The sequence below is a fragment of the Peromyscus californicus genome, unplaced genomic scaffold (genome assembly GCF_007827085.1).
Source record: "Peromyscus californicus insignis strain IS unplaced genomic scaffold, ASM782708v3 Scaffold_18__1_contigs__length_77618521, whole genome shotgun sequence".
Lineage (NCBI taxonomy): Eukaryota > Metazoa > Chordata > Mammalia > Rodentia > Cricetidae > Peromyscus > Peromyscus californicus.
This window is the reverse complement of record NW_026294480.1, coordinates 11,371,065-11,391,166: the sequence shown is the minus strand read 5'-3', so window position 1 is coordinate 11,391,166 and position 20,102 is coordinate 11,371,065. Positions and strand designations below refer to the sequence as shown.

Genomic DNA, 20,102 nt, shown 5'->3' with positions numbered 1-20,102 from the left:
ATTTTCCAAGCAAACATATAATGTATAATTTTTGTTTTATTGCAGTTGTTTTAAGAATAGAGAACTGAAACCATTAAACAAAGACCTCCAAAAAGGCAGAACAATGAAAACTTTTCTCTGGGGTTCATATTTCAGCTCCAGTGAAAGACAAATCTAGCCTGTCATCTCTACTGGTGGCTCATGAAATGTTTTTTAAACAAGTATTTAAAAGCTTTGCTTTTGCCTTTTGGCCTCCATAGCCTAAAATAATTTTTAGGCTATTTTGACTATAGAAAATAAATTTGCTGACTGCTATTCTAATGATTCATAATTAATTTATGCTTAAAAACATGGATGACAAATTCACATTAATATCTGTTTCAGATTTATGCAAATTGAGGTGATTGTAGAGGTAGAAAGCATAGGTGTAAGCATGGGCCATTGTTGAACTCCTACCCTCTAAACTATGGGTGTTTGGGGACTTCCTGCTTCTCCCTTACCCTGTGTCCCCTGCAGGCCAACTTGGTTGTGCAAGAGAATCGTCATGTGCTGGCCATGCAGGACCTGCAGAAAGCCCAGGCTGAGCTGGATGACAAGCAAGCAGAGCTCGACGTGGTACAGGCAGAGTATGAACGGGCCATGACTGAAAAGCAGGTAGCCAAAAATGTGACATGGGAGGGATGCTTATACATTCCGTTGGCTCTTGTGAGCTCTCATTCCTGTGCTATCTTTATCTGAAGCATTGGTTGTTTGAAAGAATTCACTGAGTTTTATGCATAACCCACATATAGCACATGATCCTTCACTGAGCCCTTGGCTTTGTTTTGTTTTTTTTTTTTTTTTTTACTTTCTTTTTATTTATTCTATGTGTCTTTTACATCATATATATTGATTCCATTCATTTCCCTGTCCCTTTGAATCCACTTTCTGCCCTGGTACCGCCCCCCCCAAAAAACCCCAACAAAATTTAAGAGAATAAAAAGGAATAAGGGGGGGGGGAAATAAAAATCTTATCATGGAAGCTACAATGTGACACAATGGGTCATACAGTAAACCCCTTTGTCCACATATCTTTACTTGCAAGTGTTCATTGCAAAGAGTCATTGATCTGGTGCAAGGCCTCTGATTTCTACTATACTCTCTGATCTGTTGGCTTTGTATCTAACCAACACTGAAAGCCACTGACAAGCTTCAGGGTGGTTTACTCCCACAGAAGCTACTTATAGGAGATAACTATTCCAAATCTCTTATAATCATGTGGACAGTGATGATACCTGTGTATCCCAAGTTATCCCTCCCCCCACAATTACATTGAGTCTTTCAAACAGTTTTATAACTAGGTGGGGCAGATACTTCATACAGTAGCCAAGGCACAGAAATGTCAAGGGAGGGTTCTGGCTTTAGGCTGGTCAATTAAAGAAGCCCCAACTGGACTTTGATATTTTGATATTGGTTTAAGGCCTCCCTGCTACATGGATGTAGCTGACCACAGGAGTATACTATAATGACAGTGGTTGTCTACAAATTTCTCACACACACACACACACACACACACACACACACACACACACACACACACACACACACACACAGATGGAGAGACAGAGACAGAGACAGAGAGACAGATACACACAGAGGGGGTGTGGAGGAAGAGAGATTTTTATTCTTGTTAGAATCTAGGTTCATACACTTGTCATCTATTATACAAACCCCAGCTCCCCTAAAGACCCCTTCCTTCTAAAATCAAAGTAGATTTAATAGAGAGCTCACGCAGTTGAAGCTTCAGGGTTCCTCACTTGTGTAGGTGGCTATGAGTGCTCAGGTCACCAAGACTTATGGTGACAGGAGGCTGGGTTGGGCTCAGCAGACACCTGTATATTAACATTCAAACAAAATGCCTGAAGGGATTCAGAGAGAAGACACTGGAGCTTCTAAGTCACAAAATTATTTTTCATGATTTCCCCACTGTTTTAAATACCTGTATATTTTGTATATACAGATGATATATTTTTAAATCACTCCCCATACTGATGACATAAGCTTTTAGCCTCAGATCATCTGTGCCTGAGAAGCCTGTATTGTGTTTGGCAATTGGGAGCCATGTTGACTCTTCCTCTGAATATTTTATGGAAGTGGACCCTGTCCAGATTAAGACACCTGCTCGTGACTCTGCAGTGTCATTGTGTGCAGAATACATGCTGCTTCTCTTAAAGATCAAAGTCTCCTGGAAGTCATGTGAAAGTGTCTCCAAAGATGTTTACAGGAGGAAGTCAGTAGCACCTGCATGGATGTGCCTGTTTACACTCAGGGAGTTCAATTGCATAAGGAGAAAATTAACTTTGTAACTTCAGAGTCCACTTTAAAAAGCAGGAGGAAAGAGCACTAATTTCTGTCTTTCTGGATAGTCGCTTGTATCCAGAAACACTCATGAATAAAAATTCCTTTCTAGTATCATTGTGTTTAAATTTTAGCAGATTTGCATTGGCTCATTCCAGTCCTTCTTGTTACTGCTGCTCTGGAGCATCTGTTGTTGGTTTAGAGCACTGGTTCTCAATGTTCATAATGCTACAATCCCTTACTACAGTTCCTCACGTTGTGGTGACCCCCAGCCATCAAATCATTTCATTGCTACTTCAGAACTGTAATATTGCTACTTTATGAATCATAATATAAATATCTGTGTTTTCAAATGGTCTTAGGTGACCTCTGTGAAAGGGGTCCTGGACCCCCAAAGGGGTCACAACCCACAAGCTGAGAACCACTGGTTTAGATAAATGAACACGTAAGGACTGCTACTGTAAAAATATGACCATAGCTTGAAAACTTGCATTTCAACAAATTTCAAATTTCTTTAGGTTAAAAAATAATTAGCCATGAGTTTTCTGTCACCAACTTCTGAAGAACCTTCACTCATTTTTGTTGCATTTTCCTCATCCCTAGAGCTGGATGAAGCTGATAAGAGCTTGTGAACCTCCCAAAAGGGCTCTAGTCTCCAGTTCATTGTAACCCAGGCCTGAATGGTTTTTTGAAAGAGTGTCCCTGGTTATTATTCACAAAGGGTGCAGTGCCTTGTCATAGGATCCAATTTCTCTGGTCTTCTGAAGAATGAGCCAGCATATTGGGCAGTTAGGAGAGACCAGACTGCAGAGCTGAAGCAAGGGGATTCTGTACCTGACCTTTATTTGATACCACTGGAACAATCTGCCTCTCTGTGCCATACACACTAACCACTCTTGGCCTATGTTGCCGCAATAAAAGGAACCTGGGTACCAAGAGGATAAAGACAGGAAGGGAGGGCCTAGGAGTTTTCTCAATTGGCTATGAATAAATAAGGATGGGAAATTTGAAGAGAAAATGCAATTAAGAATAATATCTTTTAATTGAAAACATTGTTTTAAATAAATTATATGGACTCAAACATCATACAGCTGGTATCTTTATTTTTGGGATGAAGCAATAGACACATGTGGTGGGATATGCCACAGAAGTGAGTTTTTGGTTATTTTTCATTAACTAAATGGGAAGACAAAACTCCAGAAGGAAGATGAAAACAAATTGGGTTAAGTATCTCCCTTTTGCAAGACACTGTATTGTGTTATTCTTAGAAAAGCAGTCTATTCATTACAGAAAATGCATTTAGGCAATCCTGGAGAGGAATATAAATAATACTTTGTTCTTGTATCTGAACATATGCTATATATTTTACATATACTAAAAACAGAGCCCTCAGTACACACTGTTTTATTATCTAAGTTATTAACTTCATAAAATATTGCACTCTTTTTTGGTCATAAAAATTTACAAGATAGTTTTAATCAGTTTAGAGTATTTATATCAGCACACTATAATAATTTAAGTGGTGGTTTAAGTAGTCCCACTAAAAAAAAGTATTGAAATAGTTTAAACTTTCTGTACCATTATAGATATTCCTATTGAACTTACCTTGTTAAAATGTGTAGTGTGTATTTGTTATAGATGGACATCTACTGATGTACACCTCTTTGTCCATAATTTATTTCCTATGCTTTCACATGTAGAGCTAGCAGTCATCTCTTAAACATAGAAGACAAGAAATATTTGGGCTGGGAGTATAGTTCAGCAGTACAGTATGTATCTAGCATGCATGAGGCCCTGGGTTCCATCACCAGAACCAGAAACTGAGGATAGGATTGGGTTCTGATTGGCAGTAATATATGGAAGTCTTCATTAGGCTCAAGGAAAAATCTAAAAAATACATATAAGTTAAATGAGGCTGAAATTTATGCAGGCACCCTGGGGTACAATGAGGTAAAAGTAATCTAAGTTCTTTTTCTGATGTAAAATGAGGTGTTGCTTCAGATAAAGCTTGGATGACCCCAGGGTTCAGCATGAGAGATATTCTTGATTGCACTTTCCTAAGAATTTGTATTCTTTACATATTTTGTGCTACATGATGCTATCATGTGTGATTTTACTAGTAAGTGACAGGAATGTCCAGCACCTGTCTGTTATTAACACCTGAGAGGATTTGGCTGCTGGGTTGAAGGCACTGGACAGAGAACCAGAGACAGAACAGGGCCAAGCAGACACATGGAAATAGAAGCTGTGTTTCCTGTGAAATAGGTCTTCCATGTCCCAGAAAGGCAGACAATAGATGTTTTAAAGTTACACATTTGAAATAGAAGCTACTTTTTTTTTCTGAGTAAAGGTTTCTTTCTGGTTTTGGCCTTCTTCAGACCTTACTTGAAGATGCAGAGCGATGCAGGCATAAGATGCAGACGGCGTCCACGCTCATCAGTGGCTTGGCAGGTGAAAAGGAACGATGGACAGAACAAAGCAAGGAGTTTGCTGCGCAGACTAAACGACTTGTAGGTCTGTAAATTCTTTTATTAATGAGACTGTGTGTTGACTGTGGTGAAGTCAGAAGCCATAAGCTTTAATCAAACAACACTTGCTTATTTTAAATTCCTGTATGTGTGTTTGTGTGTCTACCACCATTTCAAGGAGATGGGTAATTGTCTGGTGCCTGTGTGTGCTGATTTGATGGGTTAATGACCTTCACACTCCCTAGTTCACTTAAAATGCTCTATAGGTGTGGGAGTATTGACCAAGGGCCCTTTGATGAAGACTCTGTCTTCTCCAGATTTTATAGTTACATTTTTGAGCTAGAGGTCACTCTCTTACAATAAAATTATGATGACCCAGTGCTTGACTTCTGACAGCTGTTTCTTGATTGGACATTTATACTCTGTTCAACAGTCAATCAAACTCATGCTTATTTATGAAACCATTTGCAGCCCACGCTTATGGACTGATTGGTATAATTTAGTTTAAAAGAATGATTGCAGTTTTCTACTTTCCTTTTCAATTTCAGTAACTTACACTATTGCATGAATGGTCACAAAATATTTTAGGGGTGCTTGCTTTCCATTTTAGGGGATGTGCTGCTGGCAACAGCTTTTCTATCATATTCTGGTCCATTTAACCAAGAGTTTCGAGATCTGCTGTTAAATGATTGGAAGAAGGAAATGAAAGCCCGAAACATTCCATTCGGGAATGATCTTAATCTTAATGAGATGTTGATTGATGCCCCGACTATCAGTGAATGGAACCTCCAAGGCCTTCCAAACGATGACCTGTCTATTCAGAATGGAATTATTGTCACAAAAGCATCACGCTATCCTTTGCTAATTGATCCGCAGACTCAAGGCAAGATCTGGATTAAAAACAAAGAAAGCCAAAATGAACTCCAGGTGACTTTCATTTGAGTACATTTAAACACTTCAGATTGTATTTCTCTATAGAGTTCCCTCCCTCAAAGGGGGAGAAATATTTGAATGTCTTACAGATTTTGTTGGAATCCTAAACAGAGATACAAACTTATATCTAATAACAAAATATTTTCCGTAAGCGTATTGTTTTCATTTTTGGCCACATCTACTAGCACCATATTTCAGTGAGTCATGGCTCAGACTCTTATCTGTTAATGCTATGGCTGTCTTTGATAATCAGAAAAAACAGAGCCACATCACTCTGCATGTGCTGTGCTTACAAGCAGACTTCTAGTTGTCTACCAATGGGGATGGTGGAGGCCAGACAGAGCAGAGACCTCCCGCACAACTTTCACATGCTTCATGGCAGGTGATAATGTTTGTCTATTGAAGGCAGAATGAAAACATTTAAGCTTTCTGCACCATTTCACATAGCATGGTTTCAACACCAAGGCTTTCTAAGTCCTTGTTTCCTGTGGCAGAGGGTTTAGAGCTCACAAGGCATTACTGTGTACTGCATCATGAGCCTGTTCCTCCAAGTAACCTTGCGATCCCATTCCATGTGTAGATCACATCTCTAAACCATAAGTACTTTAGAAACCACCTGGAGGACAGCCTTTCACTTGGACGGCCTTTACTTATAGAAGATGTTGGGGAGGAACTAGATCCTGCTCTGGACAATGTTTTGGAAAAAAACTTTATTAAATCTGGATCTACCTTTAAGGTAGGTTTAACCTTGATAACAATATGCAGAGCAATTGTGCATCCTAGTAGATGAGACAGAATTTTCTCAAGAAACAGCAATTGGAGTTGGTTGGAGGGGCTATTTTTCTGCTTTTCTTAAGTTGAGACCAAATTAATTGAAGAACAACACTTTCATGCTTGTCTCTTCTACTTCTGTAACAAAGAAACGGATTCTATTTTGATCTTTGACTGTTGAAACCTTTAAGAACCTTCATGTCCCCTCTTCCTCTGTACAGATATGGGCACACTTGTGAAATCCTTGGAACTCTGTTGCATGGCACTGGATAGAAATTCAAGCCACATAAGTTCATGTGTGTTCACAAACCCTCAGCCTGTCCCTGTCCCTTGACTGTCATAAAGTCAATACCAATGCCACCACTCTGCTCTCCCATGCCATTTTTGGGTCTTGCTTGTGGGACTTCCAAAATCTCAGTGTGTGGGTAGCAAACCTGCTCGTCATTCTCAACCCCTGAGCAAACTGTGGGTTAGCTTTGTCTCAGTTCCTTGGCTTAGTCCCAACATGTTTGACAACAAATTCTTTATCCATTTCATGGTATGATCAGAACTCTTAGCTACCCCCTTCTCTTTTCCTTTGTTCTTTCCTCCTTCTTTACTATCCTAGTGTCTTGAAACTCGTATCTAATGACAGTTTCTTTTTATGTTTTACTATACAAATTACATTCAGTAACAAACTGATTGAATCAATAACTGATGTAATATGGAAAGGACTCAGGTGTATCTCTCCTCTGTTTAACTTTCTTTTTATATAAAGGTGAAAGTTGGTGACAAGGAAGTAGATGTTATGGATGGTTTTAAACTCTACATTACTACCAAGCTGCCGAATCCAGCCTACACCCCAGAAATAAGTGCCCGGACCTCCATCATTGACTTCACTGTCACTATGAAAGGCTTGGAGGATCAGTTACTTGGGAGAGTCATCCTCATGGAGAAACAGGTGGGAAATCAAGGCCGACTCCATTTCTGCACTTCACTGTCTTTTGTTGATAAAAAATAATATGAAAGTTGCCATAGACTTGATTTCCCCTTCATCTCAGTGGTTTTCCTATGTCCTGAATCTTAGTTGTAACACTGGAATTGCTTTAGGAGCCATTAATCTGGAATCTTAAATACACATTAATTCCTCAGTATTTTCTTTTTCCATGTAATGAAGTATTAGTCAGTTATCTACACATGTATTTTCTTGTATGTATGTGCTGGGCTGTGGTGTGTACATGTACATATATGTGCAAATGTGTGTAGAGGAGAGAGATAGACATTGAGTATTTCTTCCTACCTTTTTCATTTAAAATTTTATCATCATCACCATATAATAATAATGATGACTGTAAATGTTGACTGTAAATAATAATGATTATTTTTACATGTGCTTTGCATGAATATCTGTGTACCACATGCATGCTTGGTGCCTGTGGAGGCCTGAAGAGGCCATTGGATCCTTTGAAACTGCTGTTGCAGAGGGCTGTGACCTGCCATGTGGGTGCTAGGAATTGAACCTGGGTCATCTGTGAGAATAACAAGTGCTGCTCTTAGCTACAAAACCATCTCTCCAGCTCCATCATATATATATATATATATATATATATATATATATATATATATATATATATATATATATATATTTTTTTTTTAAGATGTGGCCTTTTATTAAACCTGAGGCTGGGTACTTAAGCTCTGCTGGCCAGTAGGTCAGCTTCAGTGATTGACCTGTTTCCCCACCACATCTCCAAGCACTGGGGTTGCAGGCACATACACCACAATTCCTGGCTTTTGACATGAATTCTTGGGTTCCAAACTTAGGTCTCCATGCTTTTGTGGCAGTCACTTGACTAAGTCACCTCCCCAGCCACACGTTTAATATAGTTTTATAGATTATGCATGCCACCAGTAACTTTTCTAGACACCAACAATATAACTCTGAGGACATAGTTATCATTTGTTTTGTTATTCTCTTCTTCCACTGTCTTATTTATGAAAAGCTTAATGTTTTATGAATTCTATTTACCTGTTTACCTTCAGTTTTCTTGTCTGCTTTCATTTCATTATGATTCTTCTTAGCACATAAGATGTAAGCTTTGTGCTTAGACCATAAGCAATCTTAGCTTTTCTATTTATTTGATTTTTATTTATGTGGGTGTGTAAACACACACATGTGCCTCTGTGCACTGATATGTACCCCATGTATAGAGATGTCTGAAGAACCATAAGAGAATGTCAGATCTCTTAGAAGTGGAGTTGCAGGTAGTTGTTCTTACCCAGCATGAGTGCTAGGACCTGGACCTGGGTCTTCTGCAAGAACAATATGCTTTCTTAGACTCTGAGCCATCTCTCTAGTCCCCCAGTCTAGTCCTGTTATCTAAAAGAGCTCCATGTGTCCCTGATAAGTCTGGGACTTGTAAACCTTTCAAAGCTGTTTGGTGGTTGAGTTGGTTTAGGGTGTCAAGGCTCCTGGTGTCAGGCATGTTGACCTGAGTTTGTCCCCAATACACACATGGTAGAACTTAAGAACCAACTTCTGTAAATTGACCTCGACATGTGTGCATGACACATGCTCCATTCCACAAGTAAATGAATGGAGTACAAAATAAAGCAGAATTCATGTAGTGTGGTGGTATTTTACTTGTACTGAAATGTGATTTTAATTGTATGTTAATAAATAAAGTTGCCCGGGGGTCAGAGCTATTAGAGCCATAGCAAGAGCGTGGCGGTGGTGGCGCACGCCTTTAATCCCAGCACTTGGTAGACAGAACTAGGTAGATCTCTGTGTGTTCAAGGATACAGCCAACATTGGAGACACACGCCTTTAATCTCAATACCATATAGGACCTGGAGGGCTGTATATACAGGCAGTGATGAAACAGTCATGTGTTTGGGTTTACAACCAATAAGAAGGCAGAACAGACAGTCTATATAAAGACGAACAGACAGGAAGTAGCCCCTCTTCAGAGAGTTCTCTTGGCTGAAGCAGGAAGGGTAAGGCTCTTAGTTCTGACCTCTTGGCTTTCTTCTCTGAATCGGCTCTGTGTTTCTTATTTAATAAGACGGTTGGTTACATCTACAATGTAGCCTCTAAAGTTTACTGTTCTGGGTTGATCTATGTTGCTGTGACATATACTCTGACCAAAAGCAATGAGGGGAAGAAAGCTTTCCTTTCAGCTAAGAATTCTAGAGCACAGCCCGTTGTTTAGGGATGTCAAAACAGGAACTCAAGGTAGGAACTTGAAGGCAAGCCTGCCTGCTATTCTATACATTATTATCTCTGACAAAAGAACTCATTTCACAGCCAAAGAAGTACAGACGGAACCATGGGGGGATGCTGCTTGCTGGCCCATAGACCAGCTTATACTCAACTAGATTTCATATACAATTCAAGACCACCTGCCCGGGGATAGTTCTACCCACAGTGGGTTGTGCCCTTCCATATCAATTAATAATCAAGGGGATCCCTCATAGATATGCCCATGGCCAGTCTGGTCTAGGCAATTCTTAAACTAAGGGTCTCCTCTCAGATGACTCCAAGTCATGTTAAGGTGACAGTGACAGCTAGCCAGGATGGCAACCGACATAATGAAACCCTGGAAACATAACTCAGTGTCAGCTTTCTTTGCCCCTATTTTTTGGAGATAACAAGCTTAGTGCTCAGTGAAAAAAAAAAGACCAATAATTTATAAACTTCCCTTTTCCAAGTCAGCATTTCCTCTGGGAAACGTGAGAAGCTTAAGCAAGGAGATGTAGGAGGTTTTAATGAGACTACCATGGTGAGGTTGAAGTTGCTATTGACTTTCTCATGAGTTCGATAGCATTGAGGTTATTTTACTTTATGGCCCATGCTTCACTGACCTGAAGATTTGTTAGGTTAAGATCATTGGCAAATTCCTTGGATCTGCACCTCCTCCTGTCTGTATGCTTTCTGTATACTGCGTCAGGCTTGCTTTTCTGAGCTCTACCACTGGAAGGGAAAGGGAAAATAGCTGTCTCTACCTCCTTCTTCTCTCTCCTCGCATCTCTTTCTGCATTTTTAACTGTAAAATGTGAATAATACTCATGAATTCAGAACTTGGTTGAGGAGCCTTTAGTCCAGCTTCATATGTTCATATGGGCGGTTGACCTTACTGTGGCAGGAAGCAGTGTAATTCCGGCAAAGTAGCTGTTGAGGAAATAATAACCTTCACCATGTACCTGGTACCTTTTAGGCTTGACTTAAAGCATATGGAGGTGATTGGAGGGGGCAATGCAGCAATGCCACACTGTTACTTCAGTAAGGACTGGGGTTTTGATCAGCAGAATGTACTGTTGAGCACGTGAATCCTGAGTATCTTTTGGGCCAGCATCCACCATAACAGCCCTAGGCTCTGATGTCACCTGTAGCCTTGGCTTCAGGGAGATGAGTAGCCTTGGTGGCAGATTGTGTAATGTAATTGCCTTTGGTTTTCTTATATCGTGTTGAGATGAATACAATTTCTCTGGAAGAAACAATTTTGTCTGACTGATGCTGGTTGCAATAAAACAAAGGAAAACCAACAACAAAACCACCAGCACTTAGTCAGTGGTGGGAGAGGGTTATAGTATCAAGGGGTGATTTTAGTCTCTTAAAGACTTTCATCAGCCTTACAAATCAATATGGATCCAGGGTTGGTGTTTTCCCTCTTCTTGGGAAAATTGAATGTCTTGAGAAAATAATTCCTTACTAACTTATCCTTAGCAGAACACACACTCATAATAAACATCTCTTTCAAATATTGTGGCCGGGGTGGCATGACAGTCTATTTGCTTATATTTATTTTTTCAGTCCCAGAGGATTATCTTACTATGTACATCATTATAATAATTGCAGTTATCTTTTCCTTTAGCTTTCCCCAAATAAAGGGTAATGATGAAAGGAGCGACTTGGCTGGGCATGTGTGTGTGTGTGTGTGTGTGTGTGTGTGTGTGTGTGTGTGTGTGTCTGTGTGTGTGTGTGTGTGTTTATGTGTGGTCAAATTCAGGTGTTGCTCCCATGCACCATTCCCTACATTTTGCAAGACTGAGTCTCCTATTGGCCTGATACTTGTGAACTAGATGAGGCTGGCAGGCCAATGGGCCCTAGGATCTTTTTGTCTCCAACTTGCTAGCATTAGAATTACAGGCATAGGACACACAGCTGTTTTTTTTTGTGTGTGTGGGTGCTAGAATCTGAACTCAGGCAAGCACTTTGCTGACTAAGCTTTCTTTCCAGTCCCACGACTTACTTGTGTGGATTAACATTGCCTGTTTTTTCCAAGGAGGTCCCCCACCCCCAATATCTATTCTTTCCACCTTATCTCTGAACCTTCTTACGTGGCTGAGTTTTCTCAGTCTGGGTGTCAATCAGGGGGTCTGAGCTGATTTGTTTCTCCCCACCCACACACAGTCATTTGCCATAATCTAGTCACTGCATTTAGATGAGCCTTCTCTATGTGCTTCATGAACACAGAATTATAAATTGAGCTTCAACATTCAAGGAGATAGTATCTTTCAACTAACATGCAAACCTTTCTCTCATCAAAGAGAATAGTTTTTGGCAAACCAAGATATTTAGATAGATATATAGATAGAAAGGCACATATATAGAAGAATAAACATTTCTGTGAACTATTCTACTTTTTAAGAAATAGTCAGCTTATTATTTCTAGTAGAAATACACATATTTCTAGGAGAAGGAGAGAGAATTTGAGTGGTGATGCAGTGTCTCTCTTAGCTTCACGCTGGGGCTGACTGCACCATCACTCTATTGTTATTTTCATGTCCACTTTATGGGTAAAAGCCCTAAGGCTTGTGTGATTTTGTAAAACGGCCGCTGTGATGCAGATAACCATCCGAGTCTGTGTCTCTCTGTCATCTGACATTCCCTTCTGTACCTGCTATAGATGAAGATTTCACAGCATTTACCTTGAGGAGCTCAGAGGCCATACTAGGTGAAATTTATACATTTAAATGTTTTGTACTTTATTTTCATTTTATTTCCTACTGTAGCCATAAAAGTGTGGGATTTTATGAAAATTGCTGGTGGAAAGCAGTGCTCTAGCAGCCCGTAAATGTCACTTGTTTGGTACTAATTTCTACATTTACTGAAATTTGAAATTCTCATTTAGTGAATAAATGAATTCAAGTGACGACTAAGGAGGCTTTGGATGCGGCACAACAGACGGCTGCGGTGAATGGGGAGACCGCGTTTTCCTTGAGTGGCCACATCTCGGCGAATTTAGAACAGTAGATGTGTAGACTTTTGCTTTGCTTAAAGATGAGCTTCTTTTCCATCCTGACCTCGTAACTGGCTCACTGGGCTCAGACCATGAGTTTCAGAATTGGGTGGGGGCCCTTCCCACCCAAACTACTCAACCAGTAAGGATTCATGGGCCGGAATATAAAGTAGACTCAGTGGTCTTCGCTGTTTGCATTTATGCAATTTTGTCATGACTGCCCTTATTTTTAACTTTGCGGTTTGTAGAGAGAGAATGTTCATGTCTGTATTTCCAGCACAGAGATTAGAGCTTCCAGTTCACTTTATGTTGCAGTTTAATTGATAGGGACACAACACCTGATCATTTGTTCCATGATATTAATGGAGTGCACACAAGGGTACCAAGCATCACTGTAAGAATCGGAGGATATTACCAAATAACCAAAACAGACTAGACCAAAACCAACAAAATCAAACCTCCAACTCTCCTAGGGGAATAGCATATACCTCAGTACTCATGTTTGTTAGAAGGTATTATATGCTCTCAAAATAAGTAAATACCAAGCATGACAAGATGGAGAGCTGGGGAATCAGGTGGTAGGCTGCACATTTAGGGTGGGTAGTACACCTCATTAAGAAGGTACATTTGAGAAAGAGTTGAAGAAGGGAAGACAGTTAATTTTGTAGGGGAAGAAAAGACCTGATAAATCAGTAGTCTGTGCAGAGGTCTCAAGAGAAGAAAATGATACATGTATTTGACTTCACAGGTCTCAGAGTCTTGCATTGAGACCAGCTGTATCACACTGTCTCGGAACATGTTAGAATTCCAGATCCTGGACCCTGCTCCAGGCCTGCTAACCAAGCTTCCTGCTTGATTCTAATGTGCCCAGTTGTGGGAACTTCTGATTTAGGAGATTAGACTGGAATAGTGGTAGTGAGGAAAGATTAGATTCTGATGTAGAGATGGTAGGCTTTGATCACGCGTTTATTGTGGAGTCTGGGGAAAGGAAGGAACTGCAAGCATACTTGGGGCACAGTGAGATGACTCACTGGATAAAGGTGATTGTTACGCAAGCCTGGAGATCCTCCTTCAATCCTTGGAACCCATTTAAATATGAAAGAAAAGAACCGACTTCACAAATTGTCCTCTGACCTCTACATGCACAAAAATCACACACACACACACACACACACACACACACACACACACACACACACCTACTACTACTCTTACTATCCTTTTAAAAAGCAGAGTCCTCAGAGGCCTTGGCTTGAGAAGCTGGAAGTGTGGAGTGTGTATGACTTGCTGGGATGAAGAAGGTTGAGCAGAGGTCAGCTTTGCTGGCAGTGCTAAGTAGCAATCATCTCTTTGAAGTCCCAAGTGGAGACACTGAAAGGTTATACAATGAGGAGCTGATGAGAAGCTGAGACACAGTTTGGCAGTTGTCAGTATATAATATATACATCTTTGCATCATATATGTATCTGTCTGTCTATATATTATGTGTGTATAATCTATTAATCTATCAACTATTTACCTACTATCAATATCTATCATTATATTACTATGTATCATCTTCATCTCTCTCCTCCTTCCCTCCCTCCCTCCTTCTTTCTTCTCATCATCTATTTGTCTATCTTCTGTCTGCTGTCTATCATCTGTTCATTATCTGTCTTCTATTTTCAATGCAGAGGATCAAAGCCAGGGCATTGTGTGTGGTGGGGAAATGATACTTAATTAACTGAAGTACGTCCCCAGCTGAGTGATTAGCATATTGATGGTGATCAAAATAAGGCAACATTTGCAGAGTGCTATGGGTTTCTTTTCTCACAATCAGAAGATAATTCCTAGAAATGAAGAATTATATTAGCCATAAAAGAGAAGGGACTTGAATATTGCTTAATAAGACCCTTTTCTAGGTCTGGCTTCTTTTTCCAGAGGCTTGTATGAGCACTGGATCCTAACAGATAGATGACACCATCCAGTAATTACGCAGTACTTTATTATGTAATATTATTTCATATGATTCATTGCTGCCTAGACTCAGGGAGTAGAATTTAGAAGCCTGCTGAGGGAATCCTGAATACCTACCTGTGAAATGCTCTTTTCTGATTCTTCCCCAGGAATCTGAGCAGTGCAGTGAGGACTTGTAGCTGCAGTGAGTCACACTCCTAACTGAGAAAGGCTGTCACTGTGATTTTGCTGCTGACCTCACATTTAACCCTGGGTTTCCCCTGATTGTAATTATGTGGAATTATACGTTGTTACATTTAGTCACATTGTTAATTGGCACTGTGTTTAGAAAGCTTTTCAAGTAAACTTGGGGATGCATGTTTCTTTTACCAATACTTACTGTATTTACTTACTGTCCTTTCCATTTTTGATTATTTTCTTTAACTTCAAAGTCTTTCACATACGTGCCTCCCTTTCATGCACAGCTTACCTTAGCATCAGTATATTTTCCTGGCTGTCCTTTTGCCTTGGAGCATCTGTCACACTCCTGTGGCTTGCTCAGTGTCAATGCATTGCTTTCTTTCTCTCTCTGAGCTTCCGAGGAAAGAACCACCATTGACAATAATCTCTCAGAGCTTTGCTCTCCTGAACTACAAGGTCTAAACTGTAAGACATATCTCAGAGGAGTTAATATACATTGTGGTGCAATATATATGTATAAGTACTATATAATGTATGACTAATTCTTTGAGAATTTTATAAAATGTATTTTGATCATATTCTGCCCAGTTTCTCCCCTTAACTCCTTCCAGGTATACCCCCAATCCCCAAGTTTGTGTTTTCTCTCTCTTTTTTAAATTTAATAATTCATAGATTCAATTTGTGCTTCCCATGTACTCCTGGATGTTGGACCCTCCACTGGAGCATGATCAACCACACCCTTAAATAAAACTGCCCCTTCCTCCCCAAGAAGCCATGAACTAGCATAGCTTCTCATCTAGGATTGGGATTTCATGAACACTTTCTCACTCCATGCTAGAATGTGAATGATGAATGGCTTAATCTTGTCCAGATCTTGGGCTGGCAACTATATGTAGATGTAATTCTTAACAGTCTTATTAAATAAGAAACAGAGCCAACATAAGAGTTAAAAGCCCAGAGATAAGAGCAGTAGCCAAGAGCTAAGACCACCTCATCTTACCACTCACTGCCGTCCTTCCCCTGAGAGAGAGACCTTCTTCCTGTGTCTTGTGTTTTTATTGCCTTTCTGTTCTGCCTTCTCATTGGTTCTAAACCCAACCACATGACTTCCTCGTAACTACCTGTCTATACAGACTTCCAGGTCTCTATGGTTGGTACTAGGATTAAAGGTGTGTGTCACCATGCTGGCTGTGTCCTTGAATACACAGAGACTTTGCCTGCCATATGATCGGATTAAAGGCATGTGCTACTACCACCCAGCTTCTGCTAAATGGCTTGCTCTTAGCTCTGATCCCCAGGCAACTTTATTTATTAACATACAAATAAAATCACATTTCAGCACAAATAAAATATTACCATAACTATAGTTTCTGTGAGTTCATGAATACGAATGTCTAGCCATGTTTAGAATCACTCTTTCACTTCAGTCCCTGCCCAAACCTCTGGCTCTTATAATCTTTCTGCTCACTCTTCCATGATGGTCTCTTAACACACACTCACACACACACACACACACACACACACACACACACACACACACACACACAGAGATTTATTTTAAGACAAGATTTTAGTATTACACACTGGCTTAAAACTTGTTGTTGTGTAAGGGTGACCTTGAACTTTGCACCTTTTGCCTTATCTCCTGAGTTCTGGGACTATAGGCATGCACCTATACCTGGTTTTGGGGGGTGCTAAGATTTGAATCCAAGACTTAATGTATTTTAGGCAAACATGCTACCCATTGACTATCTCATCCAACATTATACATTTTTTTTTTGAAGAGAATAGTACCTTTCAGGTCAAGAAAAAATTTCAATTGAAAAGAAAATTATTTTGGTATGTTTTTCAAAAAGATTCTTACTATGTAGTCCAGCTCAGTCTTGAACTTGTAATTCTCCTGCCTCAGCCTCCTGAGTGCTGGGATTACAGGTATATGCGACCATGATGGACGGTTGAGATTTTTTTTTCAATTTAAATGTAACTGTGGAGACAGCTTAGATTACTTGCCAGATTACAAAGAGTTGCTCCTCAGAGAATAGAGTACCATTTTAATCTACAAGTTAGGGATAATCTTACTAAAACAGCAGAACTCTTTCAAAGAAGTTAACAGAACTAATTATGTTTAATTAGAGATCTGTATGTTTTTCTTCAAATTTGACTTCTCTCTGTATATAATCACAAAAATCACTAAAATGATGACTTAGAGAATACATAAACAAGAACAGAGGTTTTGGTAGTATATGTATACATTTTATATATCATTTAAATAAATATATTGATTATATATTTGAATACATTGGATATTGTTTTCTACCTATTTTTCTTTGCTTTTTGATGTATGTCTTGTTGTTTTTCTTTTGTTTTGTTATTTTCAGCCAAGGGTGGTAGATGCAGTACATTACTGATGCCTAATAGCAGACAGAGAGGTCCACATTTTAAGTAATGCCCTCAAAAAATAGAGGTTCAGTTATGATGAAAATATATTTATGTAAATTAACAGGAACTGGAGAAAGAGCGGACTCTTCTCACGGAGGATGTAACGGCAAATAAAAGAAGGATGAAGGAGCTGGAAGATAATTTGCTTTATCGCCTGACGAGCACTCAAGGGTCACTGGTGGAAGACGAGAGTCTCATGGTTGTGCTGAGCAACACCAAAAGGACAGCCGAGGAGGTGACACAGAAGCTGGGAATTTCTGTCGAGACAGAAATCCAAATTAACTCAGCCCGGGAGGAGTACCGACCGGGTGAGTCTGGTAATGGAAGACAAATGTCACAAGAAAATAGAGCAAGGCAGAAAAGAGAATTAGAGCAATGATTAAATGAGGACATTATAGAAATTACTGTGCAATGTGGGGTGGCCAATTACGCTTTCTGCCTTTTCTTTTGAGAAGTTTAGGAAATCAGAAATGGGGAAATTATATAATGGTATAAACTTTAGGTACTGTCTGTGGTTGCTGGAAAATCTTTAAGGCACTCTTGTTTTTAAAACAAGAGATTAAAATACTGCTACAAATTAGTGAAATCTGAGAAATTAATACTGTGGACTTTCCGTTAGTTCCACACTATGTAGCAACAATGTGTTCATTTGGAAGCCAGTTCTCTGGTGCTTAATTTTGCCGCCTGTTTAATAAATAGGTGGTGTTAATTGGTTATTTCAGACATGTAAAGTATTCAATTGGCTATTCTTTTGCTATTTAACCATTTTCCTGAACAAAGAGTTGAAACTATGGTATGGCCTTATGGATAGTCAAAGGCATCATTTTTGAGATGTCTTGTATTGAAAGCTTGAGGCCAAGCTTAGGCTTGGTTCTTTGTGAGCTTCAGAATAAGGTCCTGTGTGACCTTCTGTATCCTTTGCTAAATGTTAAATAGAAAACCTTTAAAATTTTCTTTTCTTTTCATCTCTGATAAAACATAGAAAACTATACTTATAAAAGGAGTGTAGAGAGTTTAAAATGAGAACTGTCTTGGTATCATTAGTACCATTTGATAAATATAAATAAACTATGAAAAACTTGTACATAAGAACTAAATAATAAGCATTGTTCTAGATCTCATTGTTAGTAGGCAGTTACTGATGAGGCAAAAAAAAAACTGTTTTCAGTAATAGATTGGGGTGATATGCTTGTACAGCTCATTTATTTTCTATTCTTATGCTGTGTGCATCCTTGATCCTTGTCTTTCAGTTGCTACACGGGGCAGCATCCTCTACTTCCTCATCACTGAGATGCGCTTGGTTAATGAGATGTATCAGACTTCGCTCCGTCAGTTTCTGGGCTTGTTTGACCTTTCCTTGGCCAGGTACATCTGTCTCTAGGAAGTCGAGCTGAATTCTTTATCTGTGGACTAGAACGATGATATTAGAATCTCCTTTTTGCTTGTCAGTAAGAGTATTTTCTTTTCCTGAATCTGAGATTAATGTAGTTATCACTATGTTAACAAATCATTCAGACTTGTCATCTTAGGCTCCAAGGAAGCCATGCCAGCCACTCATCCATTGATTTACCTCCTTTGGTTTCATGTGTTCCACTAAATGGGAAAATTTCCAAGACATTGTTGTAATAATGGCCTGTGGGTAAAATTGATTTAGATAACAATGAGGAATCCTGTTATGTTGTTTCATGTTGAGACAATTCTTGTTATTTTAGATTTTGGAGCCTTTTCTTGATGTGTAAAAGTAAAAATTAGTCCTTTATTTCCCACTGGAAATGCTGTTTTTTACAGACAATAAAAGGGCAGTGGGATAGCATCTCTTAAATGGTCTCTTCCTCAGGTCTGTCAAGAGCCCAATTACAAGCAAGAGGATTGCTAATATCATTGAGCACATGACTTATGAAATTTTTAAGTATGCTGCCCGAGGCTTATATGAGGAGCACAAATTCCTGTTCACATTGTTGCTCACCCTAAAGATTGACATTCAGAGGAACCAAGTTAAGCATGAAGAGTTTCTCACCCTCATTAAAGGTCAGTAGAAAGTGTTGTGCACAGAGCAGATGCTGTGACTGCTCTTCACAGTACTTTTATTTTACCTTTGGACTCACATTAGTTTCTTTGCATTTCATTTATGATGTACTTACATGAGTTATTTTGTTTGATCATCTATTGAATAATGGATATTTGTTGGAGATCTACTATGTCTCAGGGCATGGAACAGACATTTTATTGAACCAAACCCTTTGCAGAGTCCCTGATTCAGGGATGAGGGAGAAAGTACAAAGTAAAGAAACAAATAAACTACATACTATGTGGGAAGCTAACAAGCACTTTAGAAAAATGGGAGGAAATGAGTTTTTACTTTTCTTTTGCTATGATCCAACTTTTCCTTGATCCAACTTCATCTCCCCCTGCAAAAAAAAAAATAAAACTCAAGGGGCAAAGGACTCATTTGGTGCATAATTTAAGATGCAGTCTATCATGGCAGGAAATTAGGGCAGCAAGAAGTTAATGAGCCAGCCATATCACACCCAGAGTCAGAAAGCAGGGGACAGGGGATGCTTGTGCTCAAGCATTTGCTCTTTTTTTTATACCATCACGGATTCAAACACAAGGGATAGTGCCCACACTTTTTAGTGTCTGTCTGTCCACCTCAATTAACCTAAGCAACATAGTCTTTCAAAGGCATGCTCAGTGGCTAACTACCTCCCCCAACATGGCTCTCTCTGGAGGTTTATCTCTTACATGATTCTACATCCTGCTAAGGTGACAACACTCAATATGAAGGAGGGGATGGGTAAACATAGGCTATGAGACATAA

At 39.4% G+C, this 20,102-nt stretch overlaps 1 protein-coding gene across 11 annotated transcripts in view; it reads left to right on the top strand.

Moving 5' to 3' along the window:
- Positions 1–20,102, top strand: part of Dnah5 (dynein axonemal heavy chain 5) — a 289,003-nt gene that overhangs the window by 228,848 nt on the left and 40,053 nt on the right. For all 11 annotated transcript variants that reach the window (XM_052743036.1, XM_052743034.1, XM_052743032.1 and 8 more), the window contains 8 exons: positions 496–633; positions 4,695–4,830; positions 5,395–5,711; positions 6,298–6,453; positions 7,246–7,428; positions 17,349–17,592; positions 18,535–18,649; positions 19,122–19,312. In XM_052743036.1, the coding sequence (XP_052598996.1) occupies positions 496–633; positions 4,695–4,830; positions 5,395–5,711; positions 6,298–6,453; positions 7,246–7,428; positions 17,349–17,592; positions 18,535–18,649; positions 19,122–19,312 (1,480 nt within the window). The remainder of the gene's footprint in view (positions 1–495; positions 634–4,694; positions 4,831–5,394; positions 5,712–6,297; positions 6,454–7,245; positions 7,429–17,348; positions 17,593–18,534; positions 18,650–19,121; positions 19,313–20,102) is intronic.